The sequence below is a fragment of the Numenius arquata genome, chromosome Z (assembly GCF_964106895.1).
Source record: "Numenius arquata chromosome Z, bNumArq3.hap1.1, whole genome shotgun sequence".
Classification (NCBI taxonomy): domain Eukaryota; kingdom Metazoa; phylum Chordata; class Aves; order Charadriiformes; family Scolopacidae; genus Numenius; species Numenius arquata.
The window spans coordinates 83,925,682-83,943,603 of record NC_133616.1 but is presented as its reverse complement, the minus strand read 5'-3'; the positions used below and the strand labels follow the sequence as shown (position 1 = coordinate 83,943,603).

The 17,922-nt window shown below is 39.8% G+C and overlaps 1 protein-coding gene across 1 annotated transcript in view; it reads left to right on the top strand.

Moving 5' to 3' along the window:
* The window catches only part of KIAA0825 (KIAA0825 ortholog), a 216,580-nt gene that overhangs the window by 31,784 nt on the left and 166,874 nt on the right, over positions 1-17,922 (top strand). The window contains exons 4-5 of the mRNA XM_074166415.1: positions 5,553-5,723; positions 16,657-16,751. Of these exons, the coding sequence (XP_074022516.1) occupies positions 5,553-5,723; positions 16,657-16,751 (266 nt within the window). The remainder of the gene's footprint in view (positions 1-5,552; positions 5,724-16,656; positions 16,752-17,922) is intronic.

Here is a 17,922-nt window from a genome sequence, read left to right as displayed (position 1 = left end):
GTGCAAGACCCGTGGATTTTATGTTAAGATTCACCTTTATGAGAATTTTGAGAACTAAATTAGTGTTTAGGTTGCATAATAGGCAAGAATGGAACAGAAGCTTAGATTGTTTTGAAAGGCTGTATAAAAAAAGTAGATCAAACTTGATTTGTGTTTTATTATTGATGTATGTTTATCATAACAACACTGTCTTAATTTGGAGGATGCGGGACCTGAGTATTCTCCTTGTTTCATGTGTTTTTACATTTTTTACTACCAAGCCTATTTTTTCTTTTTCTCCAATTAATAACTTTTATTACTTATGGTTGTTCCATTGATGCCTTCACTCAGTGCCTCTCCTTGGGTATGTAAGATCTACAGTGGCCATACTTCATCCTTAGACTTGCTGACATTTGAGGTTTTCCTGCTCCTTTGGAAAGGACTATGCATTTGTCCCTTTTTTTGATGCCATGAGGCTTGGATGAGATCTGATCAGAAACCCAAGATCTAGTGTAGCCCGTCTCTAACCCCTAGTTTAGCAGGATGGTTGATCAGCCAGGTCAGAGTGCTCATTCCTGAAGACTAATAGTATCCATCTGTCCAGATACAACCAGCCAGATGGTCCCTAGTATGATGCTTCATTCTTCAACAAGTATGTCATCCTTCAGATATTCGGGAAGTTCCTTCTGCTAAAGTGAAAGGCCAACCTTGAAAATAAGTGCCCCCACTTTCTCTGATACTATATGACTCCATGGTCTGGCGAACCTTGCACAATTTGATATACATTCAATATTAGTTTTACCTGAGACTTCTTTTTTTCTACAAGCAAAGCTCTCAAAGAGTCACCTTGTTGGGGATGGCAGGCTCCTGCTGCCTGTCGTTTGATGGTTGGGGTGGTAAATCAGGATGCCGGTGGAAATGAAGTACCCTTTTTGCAACCTTCGCATCATTGCAGGTCAAGAGTACAGATTTTCTAAATGTAGGGGTGTTAAGGGGATGAAAGTTTTGTGCTTATTCCTTTGCGTTCATCCAGTTTTGTATACTGAACCATCGAAATTTCTTTACTTGCTACAAATAAGTGCAGTGCAAGTTCAAGTTAATTCAAGTAAAATCTTTGTCTTTTCCACCTCTTCTCCCTCCTACCCCCCAGAAAGGATCACGGTCTAGACAGCAGAAACTTAAAGTACTTTCTGTTCTTTCCTCTTATCAAAATAATTGTGCTGTCCTTGGTGAAGCTGAAAGACAGTTTTCCAGAAATGACCTGTTCTTCCATGGTTTTAGTCTGGAAACTGAAGCTCCTTAAGGGCTATGCAACAGAGGCCTGTGTGCACTAACGGGCCTTAATGGCCCTGACCAGCCTCTTCTGAGGCCTCCACCACAGCCTGGCCAAGAGGCCTCTTTCAGCTGAGGCCTGGGTCTTCAGCCCCTGCCTGAGCTGCGTCATAGCCATTCTGATGTCTCATTTCCACCAGAGACGTGTCTGAGACTGGCCATGGCTCCCATTGGTTCAGACTTCCTGGGATGAGCTTGAACCTTGGCTTGAGCCTTTTTACCATGGTCCTGCCTAATGTTCACTGAACTGAACTGTCTGACTCTAGGTTAACCCCACCAGACCTGATCCTGACTTCAAGATTTGAATTAACTTCCTTACTCAGATTTGCATCATCACCATGAACTTGGCTGATGATCTGGACCCTTGACTGAAACCTGCCGTCTCTGGGTCTGCCCTTCTTGCCTTGCTTAGATACAGCGGGTCAGGCCCCTGGCTGGCAAGGAACCTGTCCTGATGGCCACGTTACTGTGCTCTACTCTCTGTCTCTCAGGGGGCACCCAGCCTTCGGTTCTCCCTGACACTGTGCTTGGTTGGGATCTTTTTCGTTGTGCCTAAAGATAGCTCGTCATACTGGCTTAGGATTTTTCTGCTGGCAGATTTGGCCTCCAGAGCAGTTCAGAAATCATCAGTATAGGCAATACAGAAAATACACATTTTCTATATGTCATCACTTTGGCTGCTTATCTGTTTGCTGTTATACAGTTCTTAAATGTTTCCATCCTGTGGTTGTCCAATCAGATCAACGTCTGAGGAGAAATGCCTTTTCATTGCTAAAAAATGGACTGTGATGTGCTCATTCAAGCAGCCTGGTCAGTGGTCTTCAAAGCTGGATGCTGCCACCAGTGTTCTGAAACCTGACAGGCGGGGACATATAGAAGACCTTTCAGTCAAACTTTGGATACTCAGGTGTGTGCACACTATTTGGTCATCAGGCACTAAATAAATGAGTTGTCATTTCTAGGAGACAACAAAACTGCGGACATGGAAACGACCATGTGTCAAAGGAAATTCACTTCTGGAGGTTCCACCTGTCCAGTTCTTCCAAATTGCTGTGGCTGCTCTAAGCAGAACTGAGGTTTAAGCCAACTTCTTCCAAAAGTTGGACTATCCAATAAGATGGTTTTGTGAACCAAACCCACAAGAAGCTTATGCTTCTGCAGCTGTAGAGTCTGCACTCCTCAGTAAAATGGTTTCTGTATGAGTACAGGGAGATGGAACCGTGCATTGCAGTGATAGCTATGGAGAAGTCAGGTCAAAAATTACCACCCTTAGTCAAGAGCCTCAAAAATTGTGATCTGTGCAGAGTAACATGTATGTAACACGTATCTGTGCAGAGTAACTTTATGCCCGTTGGGCAAGTCAGCAGTTGAGAGCTGTTACGGGACCAGCACTTGTCCTTCCAAATACCTCTTGTATTATTGCAATCAACTTTGGTTGATGGCCCGGGTTCATTGATACATCAGCATGATTTGTGCTGATTGCGAATGTGAGGGTACGTGGCTTGAACCATCCATGATGTTGTAGCAAAAAACTTGTGTAAGTGATGCATGAATCTTTGTCACATCTGGATCTTTGATATACTGTCATGTCAAATGTTAAGTCATATTACATTTTCTTTATCATGACAAAGCCTAACAGAAGACAAACTAAGATTTAAGAAGGGGTTACCCATAGTATATGGTGCTCTCTGTAAATGCCATATAGGTATTTGGTTGCTTGGTGGGTTGGTTGGTTGTTTTTCTCCTTCCAGAGTCATCTTAGGGTCTGGGTTGTGTGATGCATCCCATCTTAAGGATTCTCTGCCTTAGAGCTTTGGTGCAAGATGATTGTTTGCCCTGCTTTCCCTAGCATCAGCAATTCTCTGAGAATAGTATTTATTACATGGTGGTCTCATCTTTCCGTTCTGTTTTCTAATGCTTTTATCTTGACACAGAGTTTTGCACGTCACTTTATGTTGAACTGGATCACCATGTTCTTGGTGCCTGTAGTTTATGGGTTTCTGATGAGTTCTGAATCTCACTGATTCAAGGGATTTCAACTTCATGCTTCAGGCCTTCATGAGTGCACTTAAACCGCTGTTGTCTTACCTCCTTTCCCCTTGACTATAAGGGTTGGCTGCTTATGTTTGTGCAATATGCTTGTGCCTTTTTATCAAAGACAGGATCACCTCCATTTGTTTCTTAATTTTGTATCAAAGTTTTATGTCAGCCATCAGTTTTATGTCAACCCAGTATTCTTCCCTACCTTCAAGCATCTAGAATTTTGCCTATATACTTCCCAACCTAAAAGTCTTTTTAGGGCTTTTCTAGGTGTTTGTAGAACATATGTAGTATTAAATAGTAAGCTTTTGCTCTGATCATTGTATAAGTGTTTGTTTGCTAATAGTGTACTGTGCTTTGTCACATATTAAAGTGTTCTCCCAACTTCTTAATGGCATGAAAAAAGAGGGATTTTGAGCTCAATATCTTCAGCTTCCAGCTGAAATAAACTTTGAATGGTCATTGAAGGTAAAAATAAAAGTTTTTACTTTTTTCTGAGTTTCGCAATACATTCTAAAACTAATATTACTGTGGTATGCCTTTGTCTTCTAGGTCCACTTCCTTTCAGTCTAATGATGACAATATCACTTGAGGCAATCAAATAATTAGAAAGTTTCTTTGTTCCTCAAAAAAGGGGCAGGAGCATCACAAGCTTTTCAAATTATAGGATGGCAGAAGTAACGTTCCATTGAATTTTATGATGTGATTTGTGGTTCTTATGTCTTGGATCTGTTATTTCTGGCTGTCTGCAGACCCAGGCAGTCATTTCATGTCAGTTAAACTCTGTTTATATTCTCTAGTTTTGCAGGTAAAGGAGAAAAAAAAAAAGAAGAAAAAAAGGAGAAAAATATACTCTGAATAGTGGAATGTCTGTTTTTTGGAAGTTTAAGACTTAGAACTGGAAATCCAGTAATACAGATATTATTTACTTGTTATTCAGAGAGGAAAGGCACTAGCAGAGGCAATTACGCATAACGCTTTCTTTTGCCATTCTTAGAAATGTGAGGGACTAGCATGAATACATCTGTTTGGAACTTTGAGGAAATTCAGATGTGGATGCAAAACTCACAGTTCAGTCTGTAAGGCTGCAAAAATGGAATAGCAAATTAGGGAATTTGTATTCAGAGCTCAGCTCTGCTACCTAGATCTATGTCTATTTAAAAGTGATTTGTGAATACCTAAAAAAAATACCTAGGAACTTTGAGGAAAAAGGGAGGTACTGAGTACTTCAAAATTGCAAAGGTAAGAGAGATTTGACACATAAAAGTACATTTCAATCAATTTCTATTTGTTTTCGTCTTTCAGAGCTTCCCTTTCAAACTACCCTGGCTCTCACTGACACGTTCTGCATAAACTGTTCTGCTGATGTTACATCAGCAACAGAACTGCACAGGAACAGGGTATCAGCTCACCACAATTTGCATAGAAGTGCAAATTGCATTACATTTAAGGAAGTTATAAAATTAAAGTACTTAAAACCATGTGGTTTGGTTAATGCTGAATTGGAAACAGCTCCCAGTCTTTTATAGTCTGACTGTGCTCAAATCAGAGTTCCCTGGTTGATGTGACATGATTATATGTTATGATTACAAGTGTTAACCTTTCAAAATAAAATGTTCAGTTTCTTCTTTTAAATACCGAGTGCTTATAGGTACGATACTTGCTGATATTTGTTCCCTGACAGTCTCACTTGTTTTCAAACCCCACATATTTAAAGTTATGGAGTGTTAGATTGATGTTTCTTTTCACTCAAATGTCATATTCATCAACTGTATTGTGCTAGCAGATTGTTAAACAGACAAGGTGACTTGCAGAGTGACAGTGTAGTGATGTGATGTCCCAAACCATTAAAAAATAGTAATGACGTGGTTTTTTTTCCTTTTGTTCAATCAGTTTTTGCAACACAGTGGTTTTTCAGTAATACACAGGTGAGAAGGTTTCTGAGTAGGTCTGTTGCTTGGGAAAAAAATCCTAGTTAATGAATAACAAAACCTGGAATTTGGTTGTAACTTCCCAGATAGTGGAGAAATGCCAAAGATTTTGGAAGAACTAGTGTAACAGTATTTTAGGAGGAGGAAAAGATACATTATGCTATATCAAAAACCAAATTACTTGATATATTTTACTTTCTTATGTAATCACTTTTGCAGGTTCATTTTTTAAGGAATAGTAAAAGGTATTTTATTATTTTACTTAAACAGCCTCCCAAGAATACCACAAAAAAGGAAGGAACTTCTGCTTGACATTGTATCAACTCAAATGCCTTTCTCAACTTATCAAACTGTTTTTATTAATGGAAGAAAAAATTGAAGAGCTCTCCGCAGAAATTCTGTTGGTGCCTTCACTTACGGAGAAGAATAAGAATGTTCAAGGTAATGAATGCTTTTCCTTATTTATTGATTCTACTTTGTGTAAAAAGATCTTTTTTTTTTATTTTCAAGCTTAATGCCCTTATTTATGTCATTGTATTTTATAAACAAGTTTATTATCGTATCCACTGAAAATCTTTTTGAGATATGTGGATTTAGTTTAGAACACAGTCACTTTTGGAAAAGAACTGATAGTTATGTGTAAAGATGTGAAGTACAGTAGTTATTGATGGAGAACCATAATGAAAAACTATCAAACACTGTAACATAATATCTCCTATTGAACTATCTATAAAATCCTGTGTTTTATATAGGACAAAAATATACATGGAGTCTTGAATTCTTTGAAACTGTGACTGTTTCTGAACTTGTCCTTGAAAGCTGCCTTTTTCAGAAGAGAAAAACACTGACCTGATCATCTGTTTCATTGATCTCAGTATAGATGCAACTAGGTGTGTTAGTGTATGGTCCTGCTTCAACCTATAGTTCTCACAAACACTTACTGGTATGTTCTATGTTTACTATCATGCTTATCCCACCGGCTACAGTGGATATCTTATAGAAGTAGGCTCTACATCAGAATGTAAACTGCTTCACAATCCAGCCTCAGGTTTGCATTTGCTTTAGATTCCAAGCTCATTCTCTTTTTTAATCTAACTGCATTCATGTCATATGAGGAGAACCCAAAATCCTGAAAATTCAGGTGAATAACACCTTCCAGGTCGCAGTATGCTTATAAATGTTCTTCTGCTCTGCTACTTCTGCCAGAAGAGAGATTCCAGGTCACCAGAGAGCAAGTGGTTTCAAGAGCTTTGATTATATTGCAGGAAAGGATCAGACCAGAAATGAGGCCAGGCTGCTTAGGGAGAGAGGAGAGGTGGAGTCAAATATTTGATATCTCTGTAGTCAGGCTGCAGGCGGAGAAGAAAGGTGTTTTGGGAATGTGGTCTCCTAACTTGATAAAAAAAAAGATGAAATAGGAAGAGTTCTGAGGCACACATTTTGTTGATAGATCCTTCCTCTGAAATACTGACACTGAAATAAAGAAATACAGGTTAACCTATGCATTTTTAGAATATTCATCAAAGCTCAAATAAAATTTGCATTCAGGTTCTATTTTTGCTATTGGTTTCAATGTATTTCTGCCTCCTTTAATCTCTCAGTTTTACTACTTCTCAAGAAACGCTAAGCTATAACACACTATGTTTTATGTTTTATGGCCTTGATCCTACAAAGAGGTGTTACAGTGAGCTTCTCTTAGCCGTAATGTGGAGGGTAGGATACACATTCAGTAATGGTAATTTTAAGTGTTCTTTTTATTTGCATATTCTGTGGTAAAATGTAAACAAATTGAAAAACTCTTGAATGGGAAATTTATTTGACATGTTTAACGAACTGCACTCTAAGACATGTGATCACCAATAATTCTGAGAACTTAATGATTGCAATGTTAACAAGAAATGTTTTACTTTCCAGGAAGCGTATTTAGGACTTTATCCTGCAGGCATTTCTCCAAGCTTAATTACATTCAGAACTGTTCCTCAAAAGTGTGTTAAGACTTCTTCTTTGAGGAATATTCTTTGAGAGTAATCATGTCTATAGCAATTAGGTTCTTAAATGGTACCTCTACGTAATGGAAGCTGAATGGGGAATATTACTTGATCTTGTTTTAGGAGGCAGTCTTCTGGGAAGAAGGCCCATTCTAAAGAAAATATAAAATTACTTTTACCCTGAAACACAAATGGAGGTAAATCTTTTACAGGTGATGTCAGTGAAGTCATACCTTTGGTTTTAGTGTTGCTGTTCTGATCAGGTGGTTTTACTCACAAAACCTTGCTCACTTATATCAGTTTCTGGAGAACACGCGAAGAGAAGACATGGCTGGATAAACTTAGAAAAAAAAATCTGGCTAGGAAAAGGGTTTATTGGTGTTATTTTCACTTCATATTGTCAGAAATCTCAGTTGTAGTGATGAAGTGAAAGATGATTTGATATGGGAGAATGAGAGCTATGTTCCCAGTAGTTCCAAGTTCTGTTAAGTACCAAAAGGGATTTAAGATCTTCTCTGTTAATGTTCTATATTGGGCTGATAATCTTATTTTTTTCACTGATGAAGGCTGAGTTTTGATAAGAAGGATTTAGTAGAATCCTTGCTTTATTTTCATCAGAACACATTGTAATATGTGACTAGAAAACATAATGGCCACCTTCTCTACTTATTTAGAAGCCTTCTCACTAGAAATCTTGTTTAATTTAACAGAACATAGAGAACAAGGCAGCTTTAAATTAGCTCAGGTGCCAGTATGGGTTCTACGGTGCAGCTCAGGCTGCAGAACCAGCCAAAGGAGCAGAGCAAGTGAGCCCTGTTGCGAGACAGTTATCTGTACTCTCCCTCACCAGTTTGAAGCGAGGTTGGGTGAATCCCAACTACCCTGCAGTCACTGCAGTCCAGGAGTATCTGAAGTATCAGTCTTCTGCAAGTAGAGCTGCTGGTAAATTAAGGGAAGCCGGCCAATTCATAAAAGGTAGGCTAATATCCAAGTGAGCTGGAGTTTCCCTAGGCATCACATAGATTGGAACCTTGCACTTGCTTCCTTTTCTTTTTTGGTTGCTTTTAGTATTCACGGGAGCCTTTTTATCTGTGTAACTCACACAGAGATGCAACAAAAATAATGTTTTTTCATGTGCTTGTGTCAAGTGTTGCGTTTATGTGTATAGCTGTTTCAATGGCAGTTTTAGTTGATTTTTGTTCAGCATATCCCATAGTACTTCAATCTTGATATATAGAACATGTGTAAAGTTCCATCAGAAACAAAGTAGTTCTTTGGATGGTTCCTCTTTTTAAATTTTTTTTTTGTCCCAAAGATGGCATCTGAGTTTTATCTAAACCAGACCGTTTCTTGGCCCTCATTTTTCCCTAAACCCAGCAATGACAAAGAGCAATGGCTGCATAAATTGGATGTAAGAAGAACACTTAGGGTTTATCACAGAAGAATCAAAGATTTCATATCTTCTGACAGATTGTTTGTACTCTTAGGGGGTCTTAAGAGGGGTCAAATGGCTTCTAAGAGTTCCTTAGCTAGATGGTTAAGGGATTGTATTAGGGAGGCGTATGTAGTTAAGGGTAAAGAGGCTCCCAGGGTTTGTAAAGCTCATTACACTAGGACTATAGCTGCTTCTTGGGCGGAGAGGTCGAAGGCTTCCACATTGGAAATTTGCAAGGTGGCCACCTGGGCTTCTCTTCATACTTTTTCATTGCATTATCTCTTGGATGTAGTCTCTTCTGCGGATTCTGCTTTTGGTAGGAGGTTGCTTGTGAACCAAAAAAAGAACAGTGAAGAAAAGAAAGACATGTAGTTCACAGTTCTAGCTGGCAACAAGACAAGTTTCTTTGCAGTGTGCACAATGGAATCCTATGAAGACCAATTTAGGTGGTTGAAAATAGATGTTAGAGGGAAGTACTGCCTACCAGTGTTCTCTGATGGTAACCCCATGGCAGACAATAGCACCAGAGGAAACAGTGAACCAGAGTGAACTCTGTAGGGAGATGGATGTAGAGAGTTTTTTTAGGTGATACGGATAGTTCTCTGAGTTCAGTTTGAGAGTTCTGTATCCGGCATCTTCTGGAATATATTCAGAATCCTGATTTCCCAAATTGTTTTGCATAGATTGAAAAAAGAATCTGTGAATTGCATTTTCCACTCTAACTTCTTTTCACTATTCTCCATTCAGTTCTTCCTGATTTTATTTTTTGGCTTTCCTTCGTAAGACCTAATTTAGGATGTATTCCTCAACGAGCAGTATGTATGTGCCAAGTTTTGCACTTGATTTCAAATTATATTTGCGTTACCTAAGCATAGTTTACATTTTATCTACTGCCAGTGTAGTGTTCAAATCTTCTCTTAAATCAAATAAAAGGAGAAAATCATGAAAAGTTCCCAGACAAATAAATGATGATATGGTTTTTTCCATCCCTGAACTTTAGCGTGGCATCTAGACAAGACGGCTACTCTTTCTGAGGAAAGGTACCCATATTTTTCTGACAACTGCAGCACATTTGTTCTCAACATTGCATAACCTCACTTCATTCCACTACAAGCAAAAGGTTTCACATAATTAAAGGAGTAACCACCTTCTATTTTTTCTTGACTAGATGTTTAACCCTTTCTTCTGGAGGTATCTTGTCATGCCTACTGGGATGAGATAGCCTACTTCTCTATTTTCATTCGGTTGAAATTCCTGAGATGTTCTGAGATACCTAGTACATGCAGCATCACAGGGGTCATTCTCTTTGAAGGAATCTGGAACGTTCAGCTGCAGTCAAGGGTTAAGCAGGAGATTTTGGTTTAGAATCCTGCCAAATTGCATTCTCTTCCCATCTTTAAGGTAGATTTATCTTCCGTCTGGCTTTTCAGAAGCCTCTTGTTGAGACTTTTAAAAAATCAAAAACATCTAACGTACTTTCATCTGTCTCTCACTTTTTTTTTTTTCCATTCCAGTGAGAAAGGTGAACTTTGGACAGATCAGATAATGAGTACCAAGAAAATCTTTTCCCAATGGAGCTCTTTGAAAACACTGTGGGCAAAGTTGTCAAGCCCTTAGGTTTACAGGCTTTGCCTCAGGGACTGGGAAGATTTGCAAAGGTCTTTCCTTCACAGCATAAGAAGAAATCCTTTACTCTATATCCCTTTCTGGAAAGCGTAATAAAAGGAGTGTGGAATCAAATTTATGAGGTGCATCCTCTTAATAGACTTTGAAGTTGTAAAGATTCAAGAAAGAAAAGTGTGATTTTTGCTTTGGTCTCAAAGTAAGATGGTCAAGTAACTTCTTTAAGAAATACATAGCTTCACCGCATCAATCCACAGTGAAGATGGAATTTACACTGGGAGGGAGTTTGATTTCAGGTGTAGGTTTTCTGTATTCATGTTATTTACTCAGTATAGCACAACAAATAAAAAGGCAATTATTGAAGATAGAAAACAGAAGGTTTCTTAATCTACAGCTAGTCAATAACTTTTTGTTCCTTCTGCTTATTTATATTTAGAGGGCAGTGGTATTTCCAATTTCTGCAAGACGTATTATTTCCAAGTAAAAGTTCTTTTCAATAAAAGTTCTGACTGAGACAGTTGAATCCCCCTAGTAAACCACTTTGGTGGCTTTGTTGCTTACCTTATTCAATTAATGAACTGTAGTACAAAAGGTTTCTGTGATGGTTTGCTACTGTATGCTGCATGTGATGTCACAATGACTGTTCTTATGACCCTAAATGCTATGAAAAAAGTAGGAAAGCAATGGAATTCTGTGGAAAAAATAAATTAATAAAACTTCTTATGAGGAAGAAAAAGAATTGTATTAACAATGCAAGAGGTCTCACTGTCATCATCATTACGAAACCAGAAAAATACTAAATTGGCAAAAGAATTGAAGGCATTGAAGATAAAGGGGACATAGGCAAAAAGATTTGCTTTAAAGGGAAGAATAATCCCAGACAAATTTTAAAACACGTAACGGAAATTAGCTGAAGAGTTTTGATTTTAAGTGAAGCACTTGATATAATCTTGTTTTGAATATTTACTGTCAAAAACTGCCTGACTGGTAATCCGAAGAAAGTACACAAAGTGTGAGCGGTTGATCAAGTTTGTAGAACATAAGCTTCAAGATAGGTATAGCAAGGATTTATTATTAATCCAATCTTCCCTAATAATCAAAAACAATGGAGGTGTAGAATATGCTCTAGAAAGGGAGCAAGTATGAAAGACTGGGAAATGTTCCTTCAGCTTCCATCTTCTTCTTTTGTGACATTTGCTCCTTTCTGCCCTCTTTCTGTAAATTCTCTCCTCTAAGCAGCCATATGAGGAGGATTGCTCCTGAAATAAGAACATAAGAACAACATAAGAAAGACATGGACCTGTTGGAGCAGAACTAGATGAGGCCACAAAGATGCCCTGAGGGCTGGAGCCCCTCTGCTGTGAGGACAGGCTGAGAGAGTTGGGGCGTTCAGCCTGGAGAAGAGAAGGCTCCGGGGAGACCTTAGAGCGACCTTTCAGTACTTAAAAGGGGCCTCTTGATCAGGGAGGGGAGCGATAGGTCAAGCGGGAACATTTTTAAACTGAAAGAGGGGAGATTGAGCTGAGATGTGGGGAAGAACTTCTTTGCTGTGAGGGTGGTGAGAGCCTGGCCCAGGCTGCCCCATCCCTGGAGGGGTTCAAGGCCAGGTTGGAGGGGGCTTGGAGCAACCTGCTCTGGTGGGAGGTGTCCCTGCCCAGGGCAGGGGGAGGAAGTGGGTGAGCTTGAAGGTCCCTTTCCACCCAAACCACTCTGTGATTCTATGATAATTTGGAAGAAGAGAGGAGTCAAAGAATTTGTGTAGAAAACTACAGTGGTGTAGGTAGGGATGCTTCCTCCATCCTATTGCCTGCCTTCCTGTCTGCGATGGCAAACTAATTTAGGCTGAGTAGCTTCACTACAACAGCTGCACCAGTCTCTTGAATAATGCTACACCTCCGTTTCCAGGGGAGTTTGATGATTAGGGAAAGTCAGTCAGAAGACCAGTGAAGAAGTAGCAGGAGAGGAAGGGGGTGGTTTGATACGTGTCTCTTTGGAAACAGTGTTTGAGAGGAAGGTTGTGGTAGCATCCAAAGTGCAGAGGCTTTGAGGGGGCTGTGGCTACTGTGCACTGATCAGTGAAAAGCATCAAGGGAGCCCTTGCTAAGCTGGAGGTTAAATTGAAGAAGATTAAGGCCAACTTTACATAGGTGATTACATAGGGATTTGGGAAAAACAAAAATTTGGGAAACCAAAGGAACTCAGTAAAAGATAGGAGACTTGACCTTGGGGCTTCTTCGGGAAGACCAGAAAAGGTTTTCTGTGTGTGTGAGCCTGAATGCACACAGATAGATGTATGTGAATATAGGGCAAGAGTGCCCAGACTGCTAGTTGAAAAAGGAGGTGGCGAGATCTAGTAGAAACTGTTAATTTCAAAATGAATAAATATTTAAAATGATTGATGCTGGCAGAAGCATCATTTGGCTCTTCACCTCTGGTTCTGGAGACGTAAATCTACCATGAGTAGATACCTGTTTGTCTCAGCTGTGAGTTCTCAGCAAGTAAGGCAGCAATTCCACAAATACATGAGGATTTTAGGTTAAATGCTAACGGTTTTCTTTAAAGTCTTGGTATTTATAAATAGCTGATCTAAGTAGTGACAATAAGAGAATGTGAATATATATATATTCAACTATGCTTATAGTTAGATTTTATATGTATAAAAAAGGAGAATTGCAAGGAAAAACAAGCCAAATTTAAGGTAGAAAGCACAGAATAGAAAAGAGAGAAACCAGTCAGTTAGGGGTGTTTTTCATTCTGGAGTAATTTCTAAAGAAAACTGTAGGAAACGTCATCAAAAAAATGCATAAAAACATCATGAAAAAAGCAGTAAGTTTATGGTGATGTCTGTAATATATGTTGAACATTCAGGGAGCTAGATGACCTGGTTAATCTCTTCTGGTTTTATGTTCTACCACTTTATCTTTCATTTTTCCCAGCTCAAATCTGTTTTTCTCTGATGTCTTTTGAAACTGCAAACTAAAAGAGTGCTTGAGGAAAAAACCCTCAAAAAAGCTTGACATTTTAGAATCCTGTATAGGTATATGAAAAGCAGAGTGTTTGTTTTCAGAGGTTGTATTGTTTAGGGGAAAGATAAAATCCACTTTGGGTAAATGAAGTCCTATGTGTGTGGAAATACTGGGTGTACAGAAAGAGAAAACCTCTTTAAACCTTGGCCATGGGTACCACCAGTAGCTTCAGCTGACTGCAGACCTGTAAGTTTATGCTTAGAAGATAACCTTTAACAATGCTTGACAGCATCCAGTAATTTAAAACTTCTTGGTTTTAATTTCACACGAGATGCAATGTGTCTGTACCTGTGTTGCGTACCAGCTTTGTACTAGAAGACAGATTTTTAAAGTGCCATATTGTTTGGGGTTTTTTTTCATATTCCTTTTGAAACACAGACTCACATAATCGCAGAATGGTTGAGATCAGAAGGGACCTTTGGAAGCGTCTGGTCCAACAACCCCTGCTGAAGCAGGGCCATGTAAAGCCAGTTGCCCAGGACCTTGTCCACATGGCTTTTGAGTATCTCCCAAGGATGGAGACTCTACAGCCTCTCTGGACAATCTGCTCCAGTGCTTGGTCACCCTCACAGGATAAAAGTATTGCCTGATGTTCAGAGGGAACCTCCTGTGTTTCTATCTGTGCCCATTGCCTCTTGTCCTGTCACTGAGCACCACTGAGAAGAGTCTGGCTCTGTCCTCTTTGCACCCTCCCTTCAGGTATTTATAGACATTAATAAGATGCTCGCCCTGAGCCTTCTCTTCTCTAGGCTAAACACCACAGTACTCCCAGCCTTTCCTGGTATGTAAGATGCTCCAATCCCTTCATCACCTTCATGGCCCTTTTTTGGACACCCTCCAGTATATCCATGTCTCTCTTGCATGGAGTAGCCCTGAATTGGACACAATACTCCAGGTGTGGCCTCACCAGCGCTGAGCAGAGGGGAAGGATCACCACCCTTGACCTGCTAGCAATGCTTTGTCTAATGCAAACCAGTCTTCCTTGCAGCAAGGGCATGTTGCTGGCTCATGTTCAACTTGGTGTCCACCCGGACCCCCAGGTCCTTCTGCAAATGTGCTTTCCAGATGGGTAACCACCAGCATATATTAGTGCCTGGGGTTGTTCCTCCCCAGGTGCGGGACTTCACACTTCTCCTTGTTGGACTTCTGTGTGCCCATTTCTCCAGCCTGTTGAGGTGTCTCTGAATGGCAGCATGACACTCTCGGGTATATCAGCCACACCTCCCAGTTTGGTGTCATCTGCAAACTTGCTGAGGGTACACTGCGCCCCATCATCCAGATCATTAATGAAGATGTTAAACAGCACTGGATCAGTACTGACCGCAAGATATATCACTAGTTACTGGCCTCCAGTAGGCCAGTAGACTCCAACTAGACTTTGTGCCACTGACCACCACACTCTGGGCTTGGCTATTCAGCCAATTTTCCACCCACCTCACTGTCTGCTTATCCATCCTGTACATCAAGAGATGGTCTACAGCATAACGGCATCTGATGGGAGACAGTGTCAAAGGCCTTACTGAAGTCCAAGTAGACAATATCCAGTGCTCTCCCCTCATCTACCAGGCCAGTCATTTCTTCACAGAAGTTTATGAAGTTGCTGAGTACTCCTGATTAATTTTTTGTCTGTAATGTGCCCTCAAAATGCTTTACAGGATTAGCTGTTTCATCACCTTCCTGGGGATTGAGGTGAGGTTGACTGACCCATGATTCCCTGAGTCCTTCTTCTTGCCCTTCTTGAAAATAGGACTGACATTTGCTTTTCTGCACAATTTGGACACTCTCCCAGTTGCCATGGTTGATCAAAGGTTGTTGAGAGTGACCTTGTAATGACAACTGCCAGCTCCCTTAGCACTTGTGGGTGCCTCCCAGCAGGGCCCAGGGACTTCGGTATGTCCAGGTTGCTTAAGCATTCCCAGACCTGATCCTCTTCCACCAATACATCTTCCTTGCTCCAACCATACTGCCTGGGACCTGGGATTCCTGAAGGCTGGTCTTGCTAGCAGAGACTGACTGATTCAGTACCTCAGCCTTTTCCATGTCTGTGTAACCAGGTCCCCAATCTCATTAAGCAATGGGCCCACATTTTCCCCAATCTTCCACTTTTCACCTCTTACAGAAACCCTTCTTGTCTTTGACGTTTCTGGCTGGATTTAGCTGCATTTGAGCTTTAGCTTTCCTAACTTTGTCCCTGGATGCTCAGACATTGTTTTTGTGTTACTCCCAGGTTGTCCATCCTTGCTTCCACCCTCTGTAGGCTTCATTGTGTTTGAATCTGGCTAGGAGCTCTGTGTTCATCCATGCAGGCCTCCTGGCATTTTTTTCCCAGTTCTCTTGAGCTTGGAGGAGGTTATCCTTGAATATTAACCAGCTTTCTTGGGCCCCATTTCCATCAAAGGTCTTATCCCATGGGACTCGTCCAAATCAATCTTTGAAGAGGCCAAAGTCTGCTCTCCTGAGGTCCAGGGTTTTAAGGTTGCTTTTCACCCTCCTCCCTGCCTTTGGGATCCTAAAGTCCACCATCTCATGGTCACTGCAGCCGAGGCTGCCTTTGACCTTCACATTCCCCACCAGCCCCTCCTTCTTGGTGAGAACAAGGTTCAGCATAGCACCTCTGCTCGCTGGCTCCTCTATCACTTGGAGGAGGAAGTTATCATCAATGCACTCCAGGAACATCCTGAATTGCTTGAAACTCTGATGAAAGTGATATCAACCCAGATATTGGTGTGTCCTTGTCAAAACTGGCGCAATATTCCCATTACTCCAAGATTTATGAGTCAGTTTTGTACCAGCCCTTCGTAAGGAGCTTCACTTGTTCTTGTTCCCGTCGCCATTATTTTGCTTATAATAACTGTACTAATTAACTGTCTTTTTATTCTTATCATATTGGCGTTTCCAAATAAGTAAAAACTATAAAAATACATCAGTGTGCAATTCATATAATTTATTGAACAAAGAATAGAAATTAATTTCTACGCAGCTGTTCTAACATTATCTGTTCTCCCTAGGAATAGGTGACTGCACAATCAGTATAAAAATGAATTAATGACAAAAGAAACTATATTTTACACATTATATGTGCGTTTGTATAAAATATGAATACAATGGGATGTGGATTTCATGATGTTATATAAAAGGAGCTGTGTATAACCTGAATTTGACTTTATCATAACATTAGTATTCCCCTACATCTTGTTGAGGGTTTTTTTACGCTTCGTATTGATATATCAGAAGATGTTGTAGGCTGCTGACTTTTCTACAGAATTAATCTTAACTTTGATCCCTTTTATCATACTGTGCAGGAGTTCTGAAGAAAGCTAGTGGGGAGCTTTTAATAGGAGAAACTAGAGCAAATGAAACCAGTGTGCTTCCTGAACAGTTACTTCAGGTAGAAGAGGTGAGTATGAAGGGAGTCTTGCACTTTGTAGGGGATTTTCTTTTGTCTGTGTCTCCAGTGAAGTCTGCCACCATGTTCATTATAAACACCTATTGCCATCGTTTCATTATTTAGCTACTCCAATTAATTTTAGGTGCAAAGACTCAGTTAAGGTGGAATAAAATCTTAGGGCATTCATGAAGTAGTTGTTATTTAAGATTCAATAACAGAATGGATTTAACATCATAAGATACCTCATAACAAAACAATTAAAAATGCTATAATATGGTAGATTTATTCCAGTTTAGATATATTCTAAAATATAGCAGAATCTTAAAAAAAAATGTATCAAGTTCTTAGCATTTGATCATAATGATGCTTCCTATAGGGATAAGTACTCACACAATGTCCTGTTTCTTTGATGCCAACAAACTACTGTGTAGTAAGCAGGATGCTTTGTACAATTTATGTACGAGATTAAGTTTTAGTCTGGCTTCCATTTACTGCTAAACAAATTTTTATTGTTGAATTTGTGGGGCCTAGATACTCTTAACAAGCCTGATACTTTGCAATAGTGGAATTTCATTTCCTAATGGCTCCGTTTTAATGGTGAAATGACTTTTAAAAATGTGCTTTGAATCAGTTTGTGAGACTGATGTTCCTATATCTTATAGATTACAAAGAACAATATTTTGAGAAGATTGAGCTTTACTTGACCCAAGATCAAAAAAATGAAAAAAAAAAAAAAAAAGAGGGAGTGCAAAAATGGGTGTCTGTGGGGGCTGGAGTTGAGTGTTGGGAGTGGGGAAGGGAAGGAGGAGGCAACTTCTAAATTGGAGTAAACTGAAAGGGCTGCACTTCATTAGCCCTTCATTGTCTTCCAATTTAGTATTATAGGTGCAACTTGCTAGGAATCCTCCTTTTCTTTCCTCCTACTCATAGTGGGGATCTTTACATCTTGCGTCATTAAAATCTTTCTCTTACAGCGGCGCAATTCTCAGTTGACCACTTCTGATAGGGTTTAAGCCTGCTGTATGTCCTACGAGCAATGCAAAGCGAGATTAGTGGAAAAGTAATGAATGTCCTACTGTGTCTACTTCTTCCAAGTGTTATGCTTCAGATAACTTCAGAAATCTCTGTTTATAGAAGGCAGGGGACTGATATAAACTGATGGAAAAGCCAGCATTGGCTA